Source organism: Amblyomma maculatum, chromosome 1, assembly GCF_055883805.1.
Source record: "Amblyomma maculatum isolate TAMU_Amacu chromosome 1, ASM5588380v1, whole genome shotgun sequence".
Lineage (NCBI taxonomy): Eukaryota > Metazoa > Arthropoda > Arachnida > Ixodida > Ixodidae > Amblyomma > Amblyomma maculatum.
In genome coordinates this window covers 312,730,343-312,746,393 of record NC_139344.1, presented here as the reverse complement: position 1 = coordinate 312,746,393, position 16,051 = coordinate 312,730,343, and the positions used below count along the sequence as shown (strand labels likewise).

Genomic DNA, 16,051 nt, shown 5'->3' with positions numbered 1-16,051 from the left:
ACGGCAACTCTTTTCCACCATCATCTACTATCAGCACCGGCATAACCTCAGTTTGATTACCGTACTCGACTTGCACGTTTGCCGATCCCACGACCGGCACCAGTTCCCCTGTGTACGTCCTTAAAGGAACGGTAGCTTCCTCCACTGCCAAATGCGGAAACTCGCGCCGAAAAACAGATTTTGGCATGACTGTGACTGACGCCCCTGTGTCAATTTGCATTCTTACGGCCCGTCCTTCCATCTTAACAGTGACATGGTATGCAGAAGTACTCGTTGTCATAATGTAGATTTGTTGCTCGTCCTCAGACTCATTTGTGGGACTATCGATTGCGTTCAGTGCCTTCGTTTTGACCGCCTGCTGTCTGCACATTATTTTCAAGTGACCTTGCTCGTCGCAGATATGGCACTTGTACTTGTGATACCAGCACCTTTCGGCTGCATGCCTTTTCCCGCAACGGAAGCATTCCAGGGGTTCCGCCTTGTTTCTACCGTGTTTCTTTACCCGGCGCCCTTGGTCCAGCTGATCAACTTCTAGCCTCGGTTGCGTTTGCAATATACTTTGGTGCTGTTCTAACTTTATTTGTTGAGTCTGGGCGGAGGCTAGCTCACGATTTAGAGTGATTTTACATGCCTCTTCGAATGTCAGTTTTTCAGCTGCAAACAACTCACGCTGAGTGTCAACGCAGCGTAGCCCGGCGACTAGCCTGTCTCTAAGCACTTCGTCCAGTTCCACTTGACCCCTGCGAACTTCTTAATCTCATCCGCCCACCTAACTTTCTGCCGCCCCCTGCTACGCTTTTCTTCCCTTGGAATCCAGTTTGTTACCCTTAGCGACCATCGGTTATCCTCTCTTCGCACTACATGTCCTCCACATGTCCATTTCTTCTTAATTTCTACTAGAATGTCGGTAACTTGAGTTATTTCTCTGACCCACTCTGCACGCTTTCTATCTCTTAATGTTACCCCTACCATTTTTCGTTCCATAGCCCTCTGGGTTGTCCTCAACTTAAATAGAACCCTCTTGGCTAGCCTCCACATTTCGGCCCCATAGGCGAGTACAGGTAAGATGCAACTGTTGTATACTTTCCTCTTGAGCGATACCGGTAAACTGCTAGTCATAATCTGCGAGTGCTTGCCAAATGCGCTCCATCCCAGTCTTATTCACCTTGTTATTTCCCTTTCATGGTCCAAATTTGCGGTTACTACCTGTCCTAGGTAGACACATTCACCTATCAGTTCCAGTGCTTCACTACCTATTGTAAACTGTTGTATCTTCCAGAGGGTTTTCAACATCATCTTAGCTTCTGCATATTGATTTTTAGGCCTGCATTTCTGCTTTTCCTTTCTAGGTCATCAGTAATTCTTTGCAATTTGTTCCCTGAGTTATTTGGCAAGGCAATTTCATCAGGGAATCGCTGATTACTCTGGTATTCTCCATCAACCCTTATTCCTAACTGCTCTCATTCCAAGTTTATGAATACCTCCTCTAAGCAAGCTGTAAATAGCACTGTAGAGTTCGTATCTCTTTGCCTTAAACCTTTCTTTATGGGAATTTTATTACTTTCATTGTGCAGAACTATGTTTTCTGTGCAGCCACTATAGATATCTTCCGGTACTTTCACATGCGGCTCATTTACACTTTGATTTTGCAATGCCTGCATCACTGCCGAGGTTTCAAATGAGTCAAATCGATGTCGCCTATCGTAGGCAGACTTCTGAGAAATCTGAGAGGCGAGGAGCCGACTACGGGCTACTTGGCGCGCTTTGCGCAATGGCGTCACATGCGTAAGTAGTTATGGGGCGGCCAGCAGGCGGAACCAGCGCGTCCAAAGGTAAAGCGGGGTGCCTGCCAAAGAGCAGGAAGAAGGGTGAATAACACGTCGTGTCATGCTTAGAAGATTTGTAAGCAAAGGTCACATATGGCAGCGCTAGGTTCCAGTCGTGGTGATCAGGTGATACATACATAGATAACATGTCCTTAAGTGTGCGATTGAAGCGCTCGGTAAGACCGTTGTTTTGGGGATGGTATGCTGTCGCGAGCTTATGCTTCATAGAACATGAACGCAGGATGTCTTCAACAACTCGGGACAAAAAGTAGCGACCGCGGTCGGTGATTAATTGACGAGGAGCGCCGTGATGGAGAATGACGCTGTGTAGAAGAAAGTCAGCGACATCCGTAGCGCAGCTCGTGGGTAAAGCTCGGGTGATGGCATAGCGTGTTGCATAATCGGTTGCCACTGAGATCCAGTTGTGACCCGACCTTGACGTCGGGAAGGGGCCAAGAAGGTCAAGCCCAACACGATAAAATGGTTCCAAGGGCACGTCAGTAGGTTGGAGAAGGCCAGCTGGTGACCGCGATGGTTTTTTCCTCCGCTGACACGTGTCACAGGCTGCGATGTAGTGCCGGATGCTGCGGTATAGTCCCGGCTAAAAAAAAACGACGCCGTACCCGGTCGTAAGTATGAGACACACCGAGATGGCCAGCTGTGGGCAGGTCGTGGAGTTCTTGAATAACAGAGCAGCGGAGATTTTTGGGGATCACCAACAGGAGGGGAGGACCGTCATTATGGAAGTTACGGCGGTAGAGGATACCATCCTGTACAACAAAAAGCTGGAGAGAAGAATCTGTTCTTGAAGGCGCCCCGACTTGTAAACGACGTTGTAGGAGTATTCTTGAAGGCGCAAAGCCCACCGACCAAGACGGCCAAAGGGATCTCTCAGAGATGACAACCAACAAAGCGCGTGGTGGTCAGTGACAACTGAGAAAGAATGGCCGAATAAGTACAGCATAGTAGCGGAGACAGTGGTGGCTCCGACAGCCCGCGCCTCTCCCATGACGTCGCTTGTTTCGATGCATGCGCAGAGCGCACGGCTCCGGCGAAGGTCTACCAGTGCGCGCACAGCTGGGGCTATTTTGAGACCACGGCATACGCGAGACTCTGAGTTGACTAGCCTAGTGAAGCTTTTCGCTTCAAAAATGCACACTCCACATGAACACACATTGCAAGAATAACTAATCTCCGTTTCATACATCAAGTGCAACACTACCAAAGCTACAGCTCTTGTTTGCGCTCTCTGCATCCGCGATAAAAAATAGTGCCTGCTCTTGACGAGAGAAAATAATAGTTGCTTTGTCTGCAAGCTTAATACATTTTACATTTGCCATCAACTTCATAAAAAGCACCTTTTTTAGGGAGAAAAGGTCGGATTCGGCTAATTTGTATGTTTTTTTATGTCGTTTTTGTTCGTGCCGCGTTTTGCTGCCCCGCAACCTTGCCAGCTGTGCCACCAGATGGTGCTGGCTGTGCCCTCCGCGCTGCGCATCTCTTTTTGAGAAAATGGTTCTTTGGTGCGCATTTTTTCTATAAGATCCGCTCTGTGAAGATGTCTAAGCATGCGAAGCATGTTATTGCAAACGTGTATGCTCGGAATAGAGCCCGTTTCGGCAGGAACCACTCGCCTACAGAATGAGCGCGTAGTGATACGCCTCCTGTTTTTTTTTCTTGCGGACTACTTGCGTAGCTTTCGCTGCGTTGCACCTGATGTATGAAACGGAGTATAGCACTGAAAGAAAAAATACGAATTACATTGCATTTTACACAGATGGTTCAAAAACGAGTGACTATGTTGGAAGTGCAGTAGTACAAGACGAAACAGAAGCAATAACAAGACTACCTCATTATACATCAGTCTTCACTGCAGAGTGTTACACTGTTTGTACTACTGTGGAGAAAACAAAAAATGAAAACATTAAAAATAGCATTATTTACACTGATTCTTCAAGCGTCCTCATTGCAATAAACTCTTAAGAATGTAGTTGAACCGCTGATTGACAGCATAATACACAACATATACAGATAATTTCCCCAAAACATAATATAAAATTCTGCTGGATCCCCAGTCATGTTGGGATTAAAGGTAATGAGAGAGCAGGCACGTGCTGCACAAACCAAATCCAGAGAAATACAGCATGCGAACATACCCCACAGGGATTTTATAAATTTGGTGCGCAGCAAACTAAGAGCTAGGTGGCAAGCTGATTGAGAAAATCAAGAAAACAAGCTATGTTCTGTAAAGCCCACTTTAGGGGAATAGGAATCGTGCCGACATCAATAACGTTTTATTGAAGTTATTTTATGTTGTCTACGCATAGGACGCACACACACATCACTCATAATTTTCTCTTGACAAAAAAAGACAAACCAGTGTGTAAAATTTGCGGAGATGAGCTCACAATCAATCGCATTTTAACCTCGTGCCCGCGACTTGAAAATCTTAGGAAAGGATATTTTACTGTTTTTTATAATGAACACATTCCATTTCATCCTGCATTGCTTTTAGGTGAGCAAGTAATCATCGATTTTTATCTTGTTTTTTACATTTCTCAACAAAGCCAACATTTTAAATCAAATATGAGCACCATAACTCAGGCACTTCACATCAGTCATCTAACCTAGTGTCTGGCGCATCATAGCCAAAGTTGCTTTTGCGCCACAAAACCCCATATAACTAACTAAATTGAACAACCTTGCATTGAATTCATTCTAAAGCACTGACATTAGTTTTCATGTTCACTTCCCATTATGCAGGGGCTGCCTGAGTTGGCACCTCCTACCAAATCAGCCATGTCACATATTCTCGTGACGTCACACACGCACCGGCCAACTACCACCTGCCAAAAGCACACTTGTGAGTCTGTGCTGACAACACCAGATTTTCTGGACAATAAGGCCTTTAATTTAGTCGTATTAAAATGCAAAAGGAACCCGGGAACAACACACATATACACCTGCCCTGCCTCAGCAGGCCTTTCTGTCCACCGGGAACAACACACATATACACCTGCCCTGCCTCAGCAGGCCTTTCTGTCCACTCAGTCATGGTCGAAAAGACGCTGATACAGGATGACGCAAGAACACAACACAGGCACTGCATTGTTCTTCGTCCTGTGTCAGTCCTTCCACCATGGTCTGTGTCCACTAGGTTTCATGTGAGAGTACCGTATTTGTTGCTTGTGACACGCGGCTGAGCCCTTATGAACTGGGGAAGCATTGAGCTCATCGCAAAAGCCCAGTTTTGTATTGGAAGAAAAGGTGGCTGCGGCTGGAAGGCTGAAGGAACCAAGGGTCTTTCGATCACATGATGATCGACACTGAAATGTTGCGAAAGCCAGAATATGACATGTTTTTGTAACCTTGTGCATTGCTTTGACCTTTTCAAATGTTGTTAGTGTCCGTAACATGGTGTGGGAAAGCTCCTTGAAAGCCAAGTAACTGTCTGATAAAGTTACGATAGTCTCTAAGCAAAAAGCAGAGCTTGATGACGTAGTGAGCCTTTTTGTCTTCTCTCAGCGTGTGTCTAAATTGGCAAAGCCATGCGCTGAAAGGTTCAGCTGCACTGCTTAGTCCAATGACCTGGCTTCATCATATCGTTCTTCCCTTATGGCTAATTGCTAGTTGTTTTTTCTTTGCATGCATTTTACAGGTATATATACCAAGAACTTCAACTATTTCTTTCAAACAGTGTATTTTCGAGAGCCAGTCACCCTAACGGAAACAGTGCATGCTCTTTAGATCTGAACTAATGCTCGACTTGTCAGCAGTAGTCAACACGAGTTCCTCAAGACTGGGCATTCCGGTTAACATACACAATAAATGCAGTGGCAGGTTCCTTCTCTATCGCTGTGCCTTCAGGCGACAATAAAGCACATTTTCAGCTGAGAATATATTTAGATCAGAATTACAAATCTCATGGTGAAGCGATTTCAGCTTTTTTCCTGCAGAACGGATACGTTATTTGGAGATATAAGTGGCGAATGTTATCTATAATGTTTCGAGACTTGGATGATGATGTGGTAGTTGTGCCTGTCTATTACCTAGGAGCTTTACAACAGGGACTGCATATAGTAAAGGAGAAGAGGCTTAGGCTAAGACCCCATTGCAGGCCAACGTGATGCTGGAGTACACGCTGGAGGGTGCAGAAGAGCTGCTTTGTAAGAACCTGCAGACTGCAACAAGAAATTTTGCTGAACTGAACAGTGACCTGGACTTCCTGAGAGACCAGATTACCACCACTGAAGTCAGTATCCTTGTCCCGGAAGCTTCTAGGATTTTGTGCACTGTCTGCATTATTGCCTCAGTAACTTGTGTAAGGGAGGTAGATGGCACTACCTTAGTGTGTTGTGGCTGAACACTGGTCGCTTCAGAATGTGAGGTTCGCGACCATTTTGTTCGAAAAGTGACTGTCACAAATAATCGCATTGGTCAAAAGGCAACTGTTACAGGCCAGTTGCATGTTCTAGCTTTGCGACTGCAGATTGCAGGCTCCTAACTTGCCAGGGCCACAGCTGAAGTGAAGGGATGTTAATTTTACTTTTGGCTTCTTTTTGCTCGTGAACAGACTCCGAACAAAAATAATTCAGAAATGCTACCTACACGTTGCCCTTGCAAGTGGCAACATCGGTGGAGGTGAGCGGCTCCATGGTCTCAGCTGCCCTTCACGGCTTGCAAGTGTGGGAGATGGTTCTTGTTTAATACTGATTTTTGCTGCATCCAGTTTTGGCTGAGAGTGGCATGCAGAACAGAGGCCAATGAAAATTAAGCATAGTGAAATGGCCTGACAAACATTTGCAGGGAAATTCCCTTTCCATTTCTTGAGAGACACTTTGATTGCTAGTGTGAGAGCGGCAACATCCACTTATGTGTGGTGTAGGGAGAAAAAAATGTCTCTTCCATCATCCCTGCTACCACCGCTGCACGTGTGCTGTCAGCACCTTCTTTACTGTCATATGTTGGGACTTGAGCTGTGGTAACACTGCAGCTGCAGGGGCTGCCGCGTTCGTCACGGAGAGGCGGACAGTCATTGCGTGTTCCTTTCAAGGCAGTTCGTGTTTTTTGTCTAGATTCAGTCAAATAAAGCAGCACTAATTAATGCAGTGAGAGGGATGGGCTTTCTTCATCGAGGTCAACCACCACAGCACCTTCACCTTGAGTTCACAAATACATACACTTCAGTGGGCAAGGGAATTGAGAAAGTTCTTAATATCAAGGAATTTGCTACATTCAGGTTTAGGAAAGATGGATATTGATTTTTGTTTTAAATTATCACTATTTATGCGCGCAGATAGTGGCTCGTGAAATGAATTGGTCTACAAGGTTACCAGATTTCTTCAACCACTAATAAATTTTAGGCAATTGCCTATTTTCTTCAGTGCAGGTAGGCGCACCATTTTTACATATGAGCACGAATTAAGCATTGAAAGTATGCTTAATACTAGATTATAGTGCCTGTAAATGCCTATTTTTGACGTTCTTGCCCAAAAATTTTCTATTTGGTGAAAATGTAGCTAGGAGATAGCAGCGGATGTTTTCAAGGTAGACAGTGCGTTCTCATGGTTCTCGAACTAAGCCCGAGCAGACTCCTCGAGCGCAACGGAGATGTTATGAAGCTTATGCTTGTTGTTCCACCCGTTATAGCTGGCGACCTGTTCGAAGGGGTCCAGCCAGGATTTTGCATCTTCGTACACGTCACCGCGAAAAGATGGTGTTCATGGCATGTGGTAGAGGATGGGAGCTGGGAACCTGATATTTCTAATGGCACCAACGGTCAAGGCTGCGTTGCTTGTAGGCGAGGCAACAGGCATGAATTGGAAGTGTACCCAGCACGGCTGCACCAGATGTGTAACAGTTGTTCCACAGAATGCAGAAGTGCAGAGAACTACTGCAGCTGAAAGACTGCACCAAGGGCCTACACTTCTATGTCCTCTACCACTTGCGGTCTTTCTTGTTCTACACCTAACATGTGTGTCAGTACTGAAGCATATGACAAAATAGATGGGGCAACTTTTTTCAGCCAGCTTTGGCTGGCGTTGCTGAATATTGTATTGCATCTGCAGTGAAATCTGGCCACCCAATTGGGCCACAGCTACAAACCTCAATCAGTCGAGCTGCGTGTTGAATTTTCAAAGCATTCAGTCATTTAAAGCTCTTTTGACCGTGTAGTTGTGCCAAGGTGTTTCCCTTTACTGTTCATTCACATTGGAATGTCATGCAGTGCAAGCTTGTTCACAAAATGGATAATGCAGTTGTTGGCAGAGCAAGTTACAAAGTGTGACAGACTCTTCAAGCTGGCCATTTTTATTACCGGTATGGCAAGCAGCAAAGCTTTTGTCCAGCTTTGGTAGCTAGCCAGTTAGGTGTAAGAAGCTAGCAAACCCTATGGACTTGGCCGCTGCGTGGTTTGACTGGTTTAGTAAACCCTTGGCAGCAACAGTTGCAGGCTCTTCCTCCTCTTGTCAAATGCACTGCAATATCACGAGTAGGCTGTGGCGTTGCCACAAGCCAAGACTGCGTAGCCAGCATTGCAAACGTGTTGGGCTCCTTAACAATGTGCATTGAAAAACTAATGCACAATGCATTGCGCATTGTAGTCAAATGAATTACGCAGCTGACTGAGAGTTACGATTGCACCGCACGTGGCTGCAAACGCATGGAAGTTTGCAGTGCCACCACAGAAGCTGCTTTGGCCAGCATATGCGTGGATGCAGCTCAAGATACGTGCCCACTAAGGTGAAAACAAAACAGTGGTGATAATGCACAATGCTTGAAATAGACCTGATTTTTTTTTTTTTTTAACTGCCATGCTTTCTGCTGCCTTGAGATGGCTTATTTGGGTTTAAATTTTGGCCTATTTTGCAAGATTGTATCCTAGATTTATTTTTTTTTTTTTCACTATGATTGCTAAATAAGTTGATGGTTTAAAAACAGAATTGGAAGGACTGGTGAATAGCGTTTCCGTATGTAAGAGCCTCTTTAAACAAATGAAGATGCAACAAAGTTTCCTTGTGCGAGAGACCAAAGAAAGTGGCTGGCCTCGTTATTCATGCGAGAATACTGCTCAGATCCAAGAGTGCCCATTACTAGGGAGAGTATTGTTCCGCAATTCTCCACTGCATCAGTGAGAAGATTGGCTGCCTTGTCACTGACGTAGCACAGAGTGCCTGCTAATGATGGACAGAATATAATTGCTCCTTTTTGAACTTGTACAAAGGGCTCCAAGTTCAGAGGCAAGGTGAGAAAAGCGCGACTCACTTCTGTTAAAGGTGGTGACAATAGCCCTACCGATGCCTCGGTCTACATGAATGATCATCTGGAACCTGAAAACAAACATCTTTTTGGACAGGCACTAACACTGAAAAAGGACGGAAGTTCCATCACATTGCCAGTAAGGCTGATCTTACCATTTTCACCAAAAAGAAAGAAGACGGGCACTGATGTCATTTGATGGCCGTGCCACATAATTCCAACATACGTAGCCTGTCCAAACATTATAATGACTATGACCATGTAAACATTTTAACCATCGTCAATCACAGCTTTTCCCGTATATGCCTTTTCAAAACATGGTTCTCGTCTAATGAAGAACAATTATTCACTTTGCCAGGCTTGCAAGCTGAATATAGCCTTAGTCCTGAAGGTCATCACAGCAGTTTTTAACTTCTTAACTTATAAATGACACCTTGATATCGCTTTCTACACTGATAAGTGCTAGTCTGTATGGATGGAATTTGATTAATCTTTTCTTCCATCTAACAAGTGTACCATAGTTGTATTTGTCTTTTGCTCTGTCTTCATCCTATTAGGGTTTTTGCCTTGAACTCGACGGCATTCTTAACTGTCTAAATTAGGAAAACAGCAACGTCATTATTGTAGATGACATGAGTGTAGACATCGCCAATGCATCTCTGATGTCTACTGCTCTGAAAACACTAAGTGCTCTTTTAACCATGGTTTGGAATCTTTGACTCCCTTATGTGATGCACAGCTCTTGATCTGAGCACACTAACATTGTGTCATCTCGAACTGCAGGGTTAATCCACTTTTTTTACTACTTTAGAGTGCTCATAAAGAATCCTAATGTCTCGCAACTCGTATACTCATTTCACGCCAACCATTTTATTTACACCATATCTCATCTAGATCGCACAGCTGTAATGAATGAACACTGTGTTGACATCGCTTTTAATAATTTAATTTTTTACTTGTACGTTCCTATCTGCAGTTCAGGATTGGTATTCCATACCCAGAAAGGGGTGGACAACAAATGGACTGCTGCAGTCTATACGCAAAAAAAGATAACCTTCATAAAATATTTAAATGACAGCCATTTAGCCTTGCACTTAAAAATTGCATTTGTGCATATTCCCAAACACTGCGCTACGTAGAAAAGCCAGACAGGATTACTACCAAAAAGAGATATTTAAAAATGGAAATAAAGATCAGAAGATACTGGCAGCTCATGAAATCGTTTCTGCACGTAGACCAGCAGCAACCAACTGCAAACAGTTTTCATGATAGTAATAAGGCGCTAACTTATCCCTTGGATATAGCCAGCATGCTTAATATTGCTACGAAGATGACGAAGCGGGCAGTGGCGCGGGGCGGAGCGCTCCGCCCCACGCCGCTGCCCGCTTCGTCATCTTCGTAACAATATGTTATCATGTGGCCGCCCAATGCAAGGTTCAGCGGAGCCATGTGGAAGGCAGGTGAAAAGGTGGCCCACACAGTGCTGCAAGCCTTCCGACACGACTGAAGGGACCATGTGGGAAGTTTTCCTCGCAGAAAGTTTTTTATAATTCCACATATGGCATATAATGCGACTTAAGTCGTCCATATTTTGGGCTGGGCACAGTGTTTTGCTGCAGCTTGTCTGTCAGATGGCCCTTGACTGAACAACCATTCAGACATGGCCAGGCTCCACAACTGGAACGTGAAGAAGGTGCAAGCAGAAAAGCTGGCATCGTCGTGAGCTGCGCCGACAACTAGTGGCCAGAACTTCCTTGAGAACTGTGGCTTCACCTAAGTTATTTCGACATTGATAAGGCTTAGCTGCAGGCTCAAAAAGGCACAAATAAAAACTCTCTGTAATGCATGGCAGTTTGTGCTCATTCAGCCTCGGGCTTGCACCAGGCCAATACATTCTTTCCATTACAAGGACTGCTGTTGTCTGCAGAATTGTGGCCAGTCCTGTAAGTCATGGCAGCGCACCTACAATGCATCAAGTGTTGCTTGCGCTGCATTTTCCGAAATTGCAGCCAACATGCTTGTACTGCTAGGTGTGAAAGCCAGAACAATGTAGAACTGCACTTGCATGCAAATTCTTGCTGATGATGTGCAGCTCCCTGGTCTTCAGAGCCTGGCTCAAACAGGTGCTATTCGAAGCTGCCCTGCCCTGCAGTGACAGTAAAAATGCTTTCATGTTGATAGAAAGGCTTCCACCAAGTGTGTCTATAAATAGTACAGGAGTCATGGTTCCACCATGCTTTTGTGCATGGCTGTTGGTTTCCAGGCAGTCGCAGACAACTGCTGCTGTTCCAGTCTTTCTCATCCGTCGAAAAGCAAGGTGCCCGTGTGCTGTGCGATGTCAGTGCACGTTAAAGAACCCCAGGTGGTCGAAATTTCCGGAGTCCTCCACTACAGTGTCTTTCGTAGCCTGAGTCGCTTTGGGACATTAAACCCCACAAACCAAACCAAACCCATTTGCTTTTGGAAAACACAGTCTCTCTTCCTTATCTGTGGGGAGGCTTGCCAGGGTACCTAATCCTCCTGCATAAACATCTAATTATACTTGGCACCAGTGAATGCCTAGTGCGCTTTGCATCTAGGCCAATGATTTCACATGCTCTTTGAAAGTTTGAGGAAGCCCTCTGCAGCAGGCTTTTGTGCACAAGACATTACTGCATTTATTTTTTCTGCTCCAGTCCTACCAGATTGTTGCAGGCTACTCATAGCTGCCCCGTCTCAATCCAGTCTGGCTGATAAACCTGGTATACTTACAACATATTTTCAATGTTGTACATGCCCTGGAGATTTACCACTTCCTTCACTGCCTGCCTGCTGTCATTTTATGCTGCCAAGTAGGCTATCCTTAATACAGTTAATTTATATTGCTTTCTATATACCCATTGTTTCTGACCCTTTTATTTACACAAGCTGCTGCCGTTCAGTCATTCCAGACCACAATAGCCTGCAGCTAGCAAAATAACTCGTGCTATGGTCTTTCCAGTTGTGATGTATGGATGCGAGAGTTGGACTGTGAAAAAGGCTGACCGCCGAAGAATTGACACGTTTGAATTGTGGTGCTGGCGAAGACTTGAGAGTTCCTTGGACTGCCAGAAGATCAAATCAGTCCATATTGTCGACCATAAACACTGACTGCTCATTGGAGGGTCAAATTCTAAAGTTAAAGCTCAGCTACTTTGGTCATCTGATGAGAAGAGAGGAGTCGCTGGAGAAAGATTTGATGTTGGGAAAGGTTGAGGGTCGCTGGAGAAGGGGTAGGCAGCGAACGCGATGGTTAGATGGCATCCTCGAGGCACTGCAGATGAAGTTATGTGATGTTAGGAAGATAGTGAGAGACCGGAAAGCATGGCGTGACATGGTCCATAGGGTCACGAAGAGTCAGACATGACTGAACTGAACTGAGCAAAATATTCGCCTTCGTTTTGTTGAAAAGATACACCATATAGTTACAATGATACATATATGATGCACTATATAGGTGGTTTGAAATTTGCACCAGTTTTTAAAGTTGTGCCACTTTGGAATTGCTTTTTGCGCTCAAAAAATTTGGCACCTAAGCTAGCCATCTATATAGTTTGCACCTGCATCAGACTTCATTGGTCAATATGTTGTTTTTAACACACCAACAACAAATGACTTTGCAATTCGTGACAGCCAATCGCAAAGTTTCAAGTGTTGCATATCACTGGGATTGTGCCCATTCATAGCAGATTCAAATCTGCAGCAACTGCTAACCAAAGCCAATTCCAGCCACAGGGGCAGTAGCTAGGGCTGCTGTAAATGTTGAAAAGCACACTGCATCACGAAGGGGAGCTGAAAGTGTTTGTGGCGTCACACACTGCGCAGCCTCCGCCTTATCATCCGACGTCACGAACGGCACGGCCAAATCAACGCTTCCGTGCCGCAGCATCCTGCCGGCTCCGCCGAGGACGTCAGAACCCTTGCAGATGGCATCCCGCACGCTGCCCCGCACGACGTCTGGCGTGCGCTGTCAAGCTTCCGCCGTTTTGGTCCGACTCGCCCGAGGTATGGTTCGCGGGCCGAGGCCCAGTTCTCCCTTGCACACATCACGCAAGACCGTACCCGATTATGTCGTCGCCCATCTCGATGCCCGCTACGCCAATGATATCCTTGTCAACCTACCAAAAGAAGACTGAACTCACCCGCCGCCTGTCAATCTCGCAAGACCAGAAAGTGCGACAACTAGTCCGCAGAACTTGCCAAGCGCAAGCCTTCGCAGCTCCTCCGCACATGCATGCTCTCGCGGCCAACATGGAAGTCCAGGATTCCTTACTGCGAAGCTCAGCTTCTGCAAGCTCAGCTTACGCTACTTCTCGACCAACTTGCCGGGATCGCTGATTGCGTCATCGAGGTCTCTTTGCCGCACTTGGCGCGAGCCGCGTCCAGGCTGTCGCCGCTCCAATGAACACAAAGCTTGCGCGCTGTATCGACGATATCAGTCGACAGCTTAGCTTCCTTCAAAGCCGCCTGGATCAATACTTGCCGACGCGTCACCCGCAAAGACGTGACCGTAACACTACCCCGTCGCAGCAGCCATGGTGACGACGGCCGGTGGTACTACCTCGAAGCTCGACCGCCCTGCTCCGCTGTACATAAGGGAAACGGCAGCTCGTAGACACGGCTGCGAGCTTCCAACCTGGACGACACGTCGCATCTGCGCGCTGACCAAATTGCAAAGCAACGGTTCCTCGTCGACAGCGGTTCCGACATCTGCTGCTAACCACGAGACCACCTTCAAGGTACCCGTCCTCCTACGTCGTTCGAGCTGAGCGCGGCAAACCGGTCCACAATCAAGACTTACGGCTCGCTCTGCCTGCACGTGCAGTTTAAAAAAATTGCGCCGTGGCCTTCATTGGAATTTTGTCATCGCCGACGTCATCGAGCCAATCATGAGCTGCAGACTTTTTGGCGCACTACAACTTCCTTCCGTACTGCCGCCACGACCATCACATCGACGCGACAACGGGACATTCTTCGCCAGGATCCACCAACCAAGCATCAAAGTACTCGGTGTTGAAAATCATTCACCGTACGCCATCCTCGCCGAATTTCCCGGTTTGACGCGCTCTATCGGGTTGCCATGTACACCACTACATCAGGACCACCCCAGGCACCCCGGTTTTCTGCCGCGTCCGTCGCCTTGCCCCAGGCCGCATGCGCACAGCCAAACAGAGTTCGAAGCCATGCACCGCGAGGGAATCGGCCGATATGGGATCGCCACTTCACCTTGTCCCGAAGGCTGGCGGCCCTTTGGGCCGGGACTACCGCGCCTCAACGCCCGCACCATTCCGACCACATACAGGACTTCGCCCATCGCATTTATGGTTGCCACGTTTTCTCCGTGCTAGACTTGGTGAAGGCTTACACGCAGATACCTGTCAACCCGGACGACATCCCGAAAACTGCAATCATTACCCCTTCCGGCTTGTTTGAGTTTCTCTTCATGAGCAGGAACGCGCTGGACAAACCTTTCAACGCTTCATCGACGAAGTCGTCCGCGGCCTCGACTTCTGCTTCGTCTATCTTGACGACATATTGGTCTTTTCCCGTAACGCCGACGAACACCACACGTACCTTCGTCTACTTTTCTAACGCCTTGATGACCACATGCCTACTCGTCAATGTCCAAAGAGCGCGCTCGGCGCTTCAGTCGTCTAGGGTGCCTCGATGTAGCGTCGAGGCACCCTACAGTCGTCAAATTCCTCGCCATGAAGGGAACTCGACTTTTGCCTCCACGCATCTCGGACCTGCAAAATTAGAGAGTTAGCACACCGCGATCCGCTACCGTGATCCGCCACCGCGCGTTCCATTGCGCATGCCCAGATCACTTTCATGCCGATAGACGGTGCCACATACTTGATTTCATTTTCATTTCATTTATTTTTTCCCTTAAAGGCCCGAGGGCATTACATAAGGGGGGAGCAAACTCAATATACAATGCGAATGTCGGCACATTGACCTGGCGCATCGAAACCAATCAGCTTGTACGCCCCGCCCACGAGCGGTAGAGTGTCACGGTGGCGGATCACGGTATGCTAAATACCCAACCCTCCACCGCTAAAGACCTGTGCCGTTTCCTCGGCATGTTGAACTCTTTCAGGCGTTAGACAGGCGAGTAGAAAGAGCCAGCGTCAAGACGTGGTATATGTCGATGCAGTCAAACACGCGGACCGTAATGCATTCACGATTGTGACTGTAAATGATCAGGGTCAACAACTCACGGCTGGTTCGGTAATTACCATGGTAATTACCAACGACCCGGAGGAAGCGGAGGGGGCTGCGATCGCCCTCGCGATAAGCTCAACGTCAGCCCTTCATATAGCGACTCGAAAACCGCAATAAGAAATTACAGCAAAGGCAGGATATCCCTGTAGCACTCAAATTGCTGCTTGCCTTTCAAACAACTCGCCGTTCAATACAGAATCTGGACACCAGCACATTCCTCCCTTCCTGGTAATGAGGCTGCCCACAATTTCGCCCGAGGGCTCGTCAGCCGGGCGACAAGACAACCCCTCATGAGGTCGGCGAGGCACCGTATGGTTTCCTATCAAGTTTTGGCACAGGAAGTCACCTGGCGAAAATTACAGACACATTCCTTCTCAAATCCAGTCACATACGCCCATGCATACCCTGTATTATACCACGGCCGGTCTCGAAGAGATGCGCGCTCTCCCTCGAGACCGGCCTTGATTATACACACCGTACTGTAACTAATGCCACCAGAGGGCCAACTTACACCACATATTGAAAAAAAAAAATTATTTCCAGTAACATACAGGAAATCGGCCTCGGGCGAAAAGCTACAACGATAGCTTGAGCGGGAGGAGCCCCCTCCACGGGATCTGCAGCTCTCCACCTGCAAGCAGTACTGGGAGGCTGCTATGCTCAGCTCGGACCCGGTAATCCAACTGCGGGCCATCGAGCGTGCAACCCAGGTCGCCAGCGCTCAA

General features: G+C 47.0%; 1 protein-coding gene across 1 annotated transcript in view; it reads left to right on the top strand.

Annotated features, from left to right (window-relative positions):
• The window catches only part of LOC146207125 (prefoldin subunit 3-like), a 34,056-nt gene extending 23,127 nt beyond the window's left edge, over positions 1-10,929 (top strand). Inside the window, exons 5-6 of the mRNA XM_084602287.1 lie at positions 5,944-6,082; positions 10,742-10,929. Of these exons, the coding sequence (XP_084458413.1) occupies positions 5,944-6,082; positions 10,742-10,806 (204 nt within the window). The 3' untranslated portion in view covers positions 10,807-10,929. The remainder of the gene's footprint in view (positions 1-5,943; positions 6,083-10,741) is intronic.
• The last annotated feature ends 5,122 nt before the right edge of the window (positions 10,930-16,051 follow it).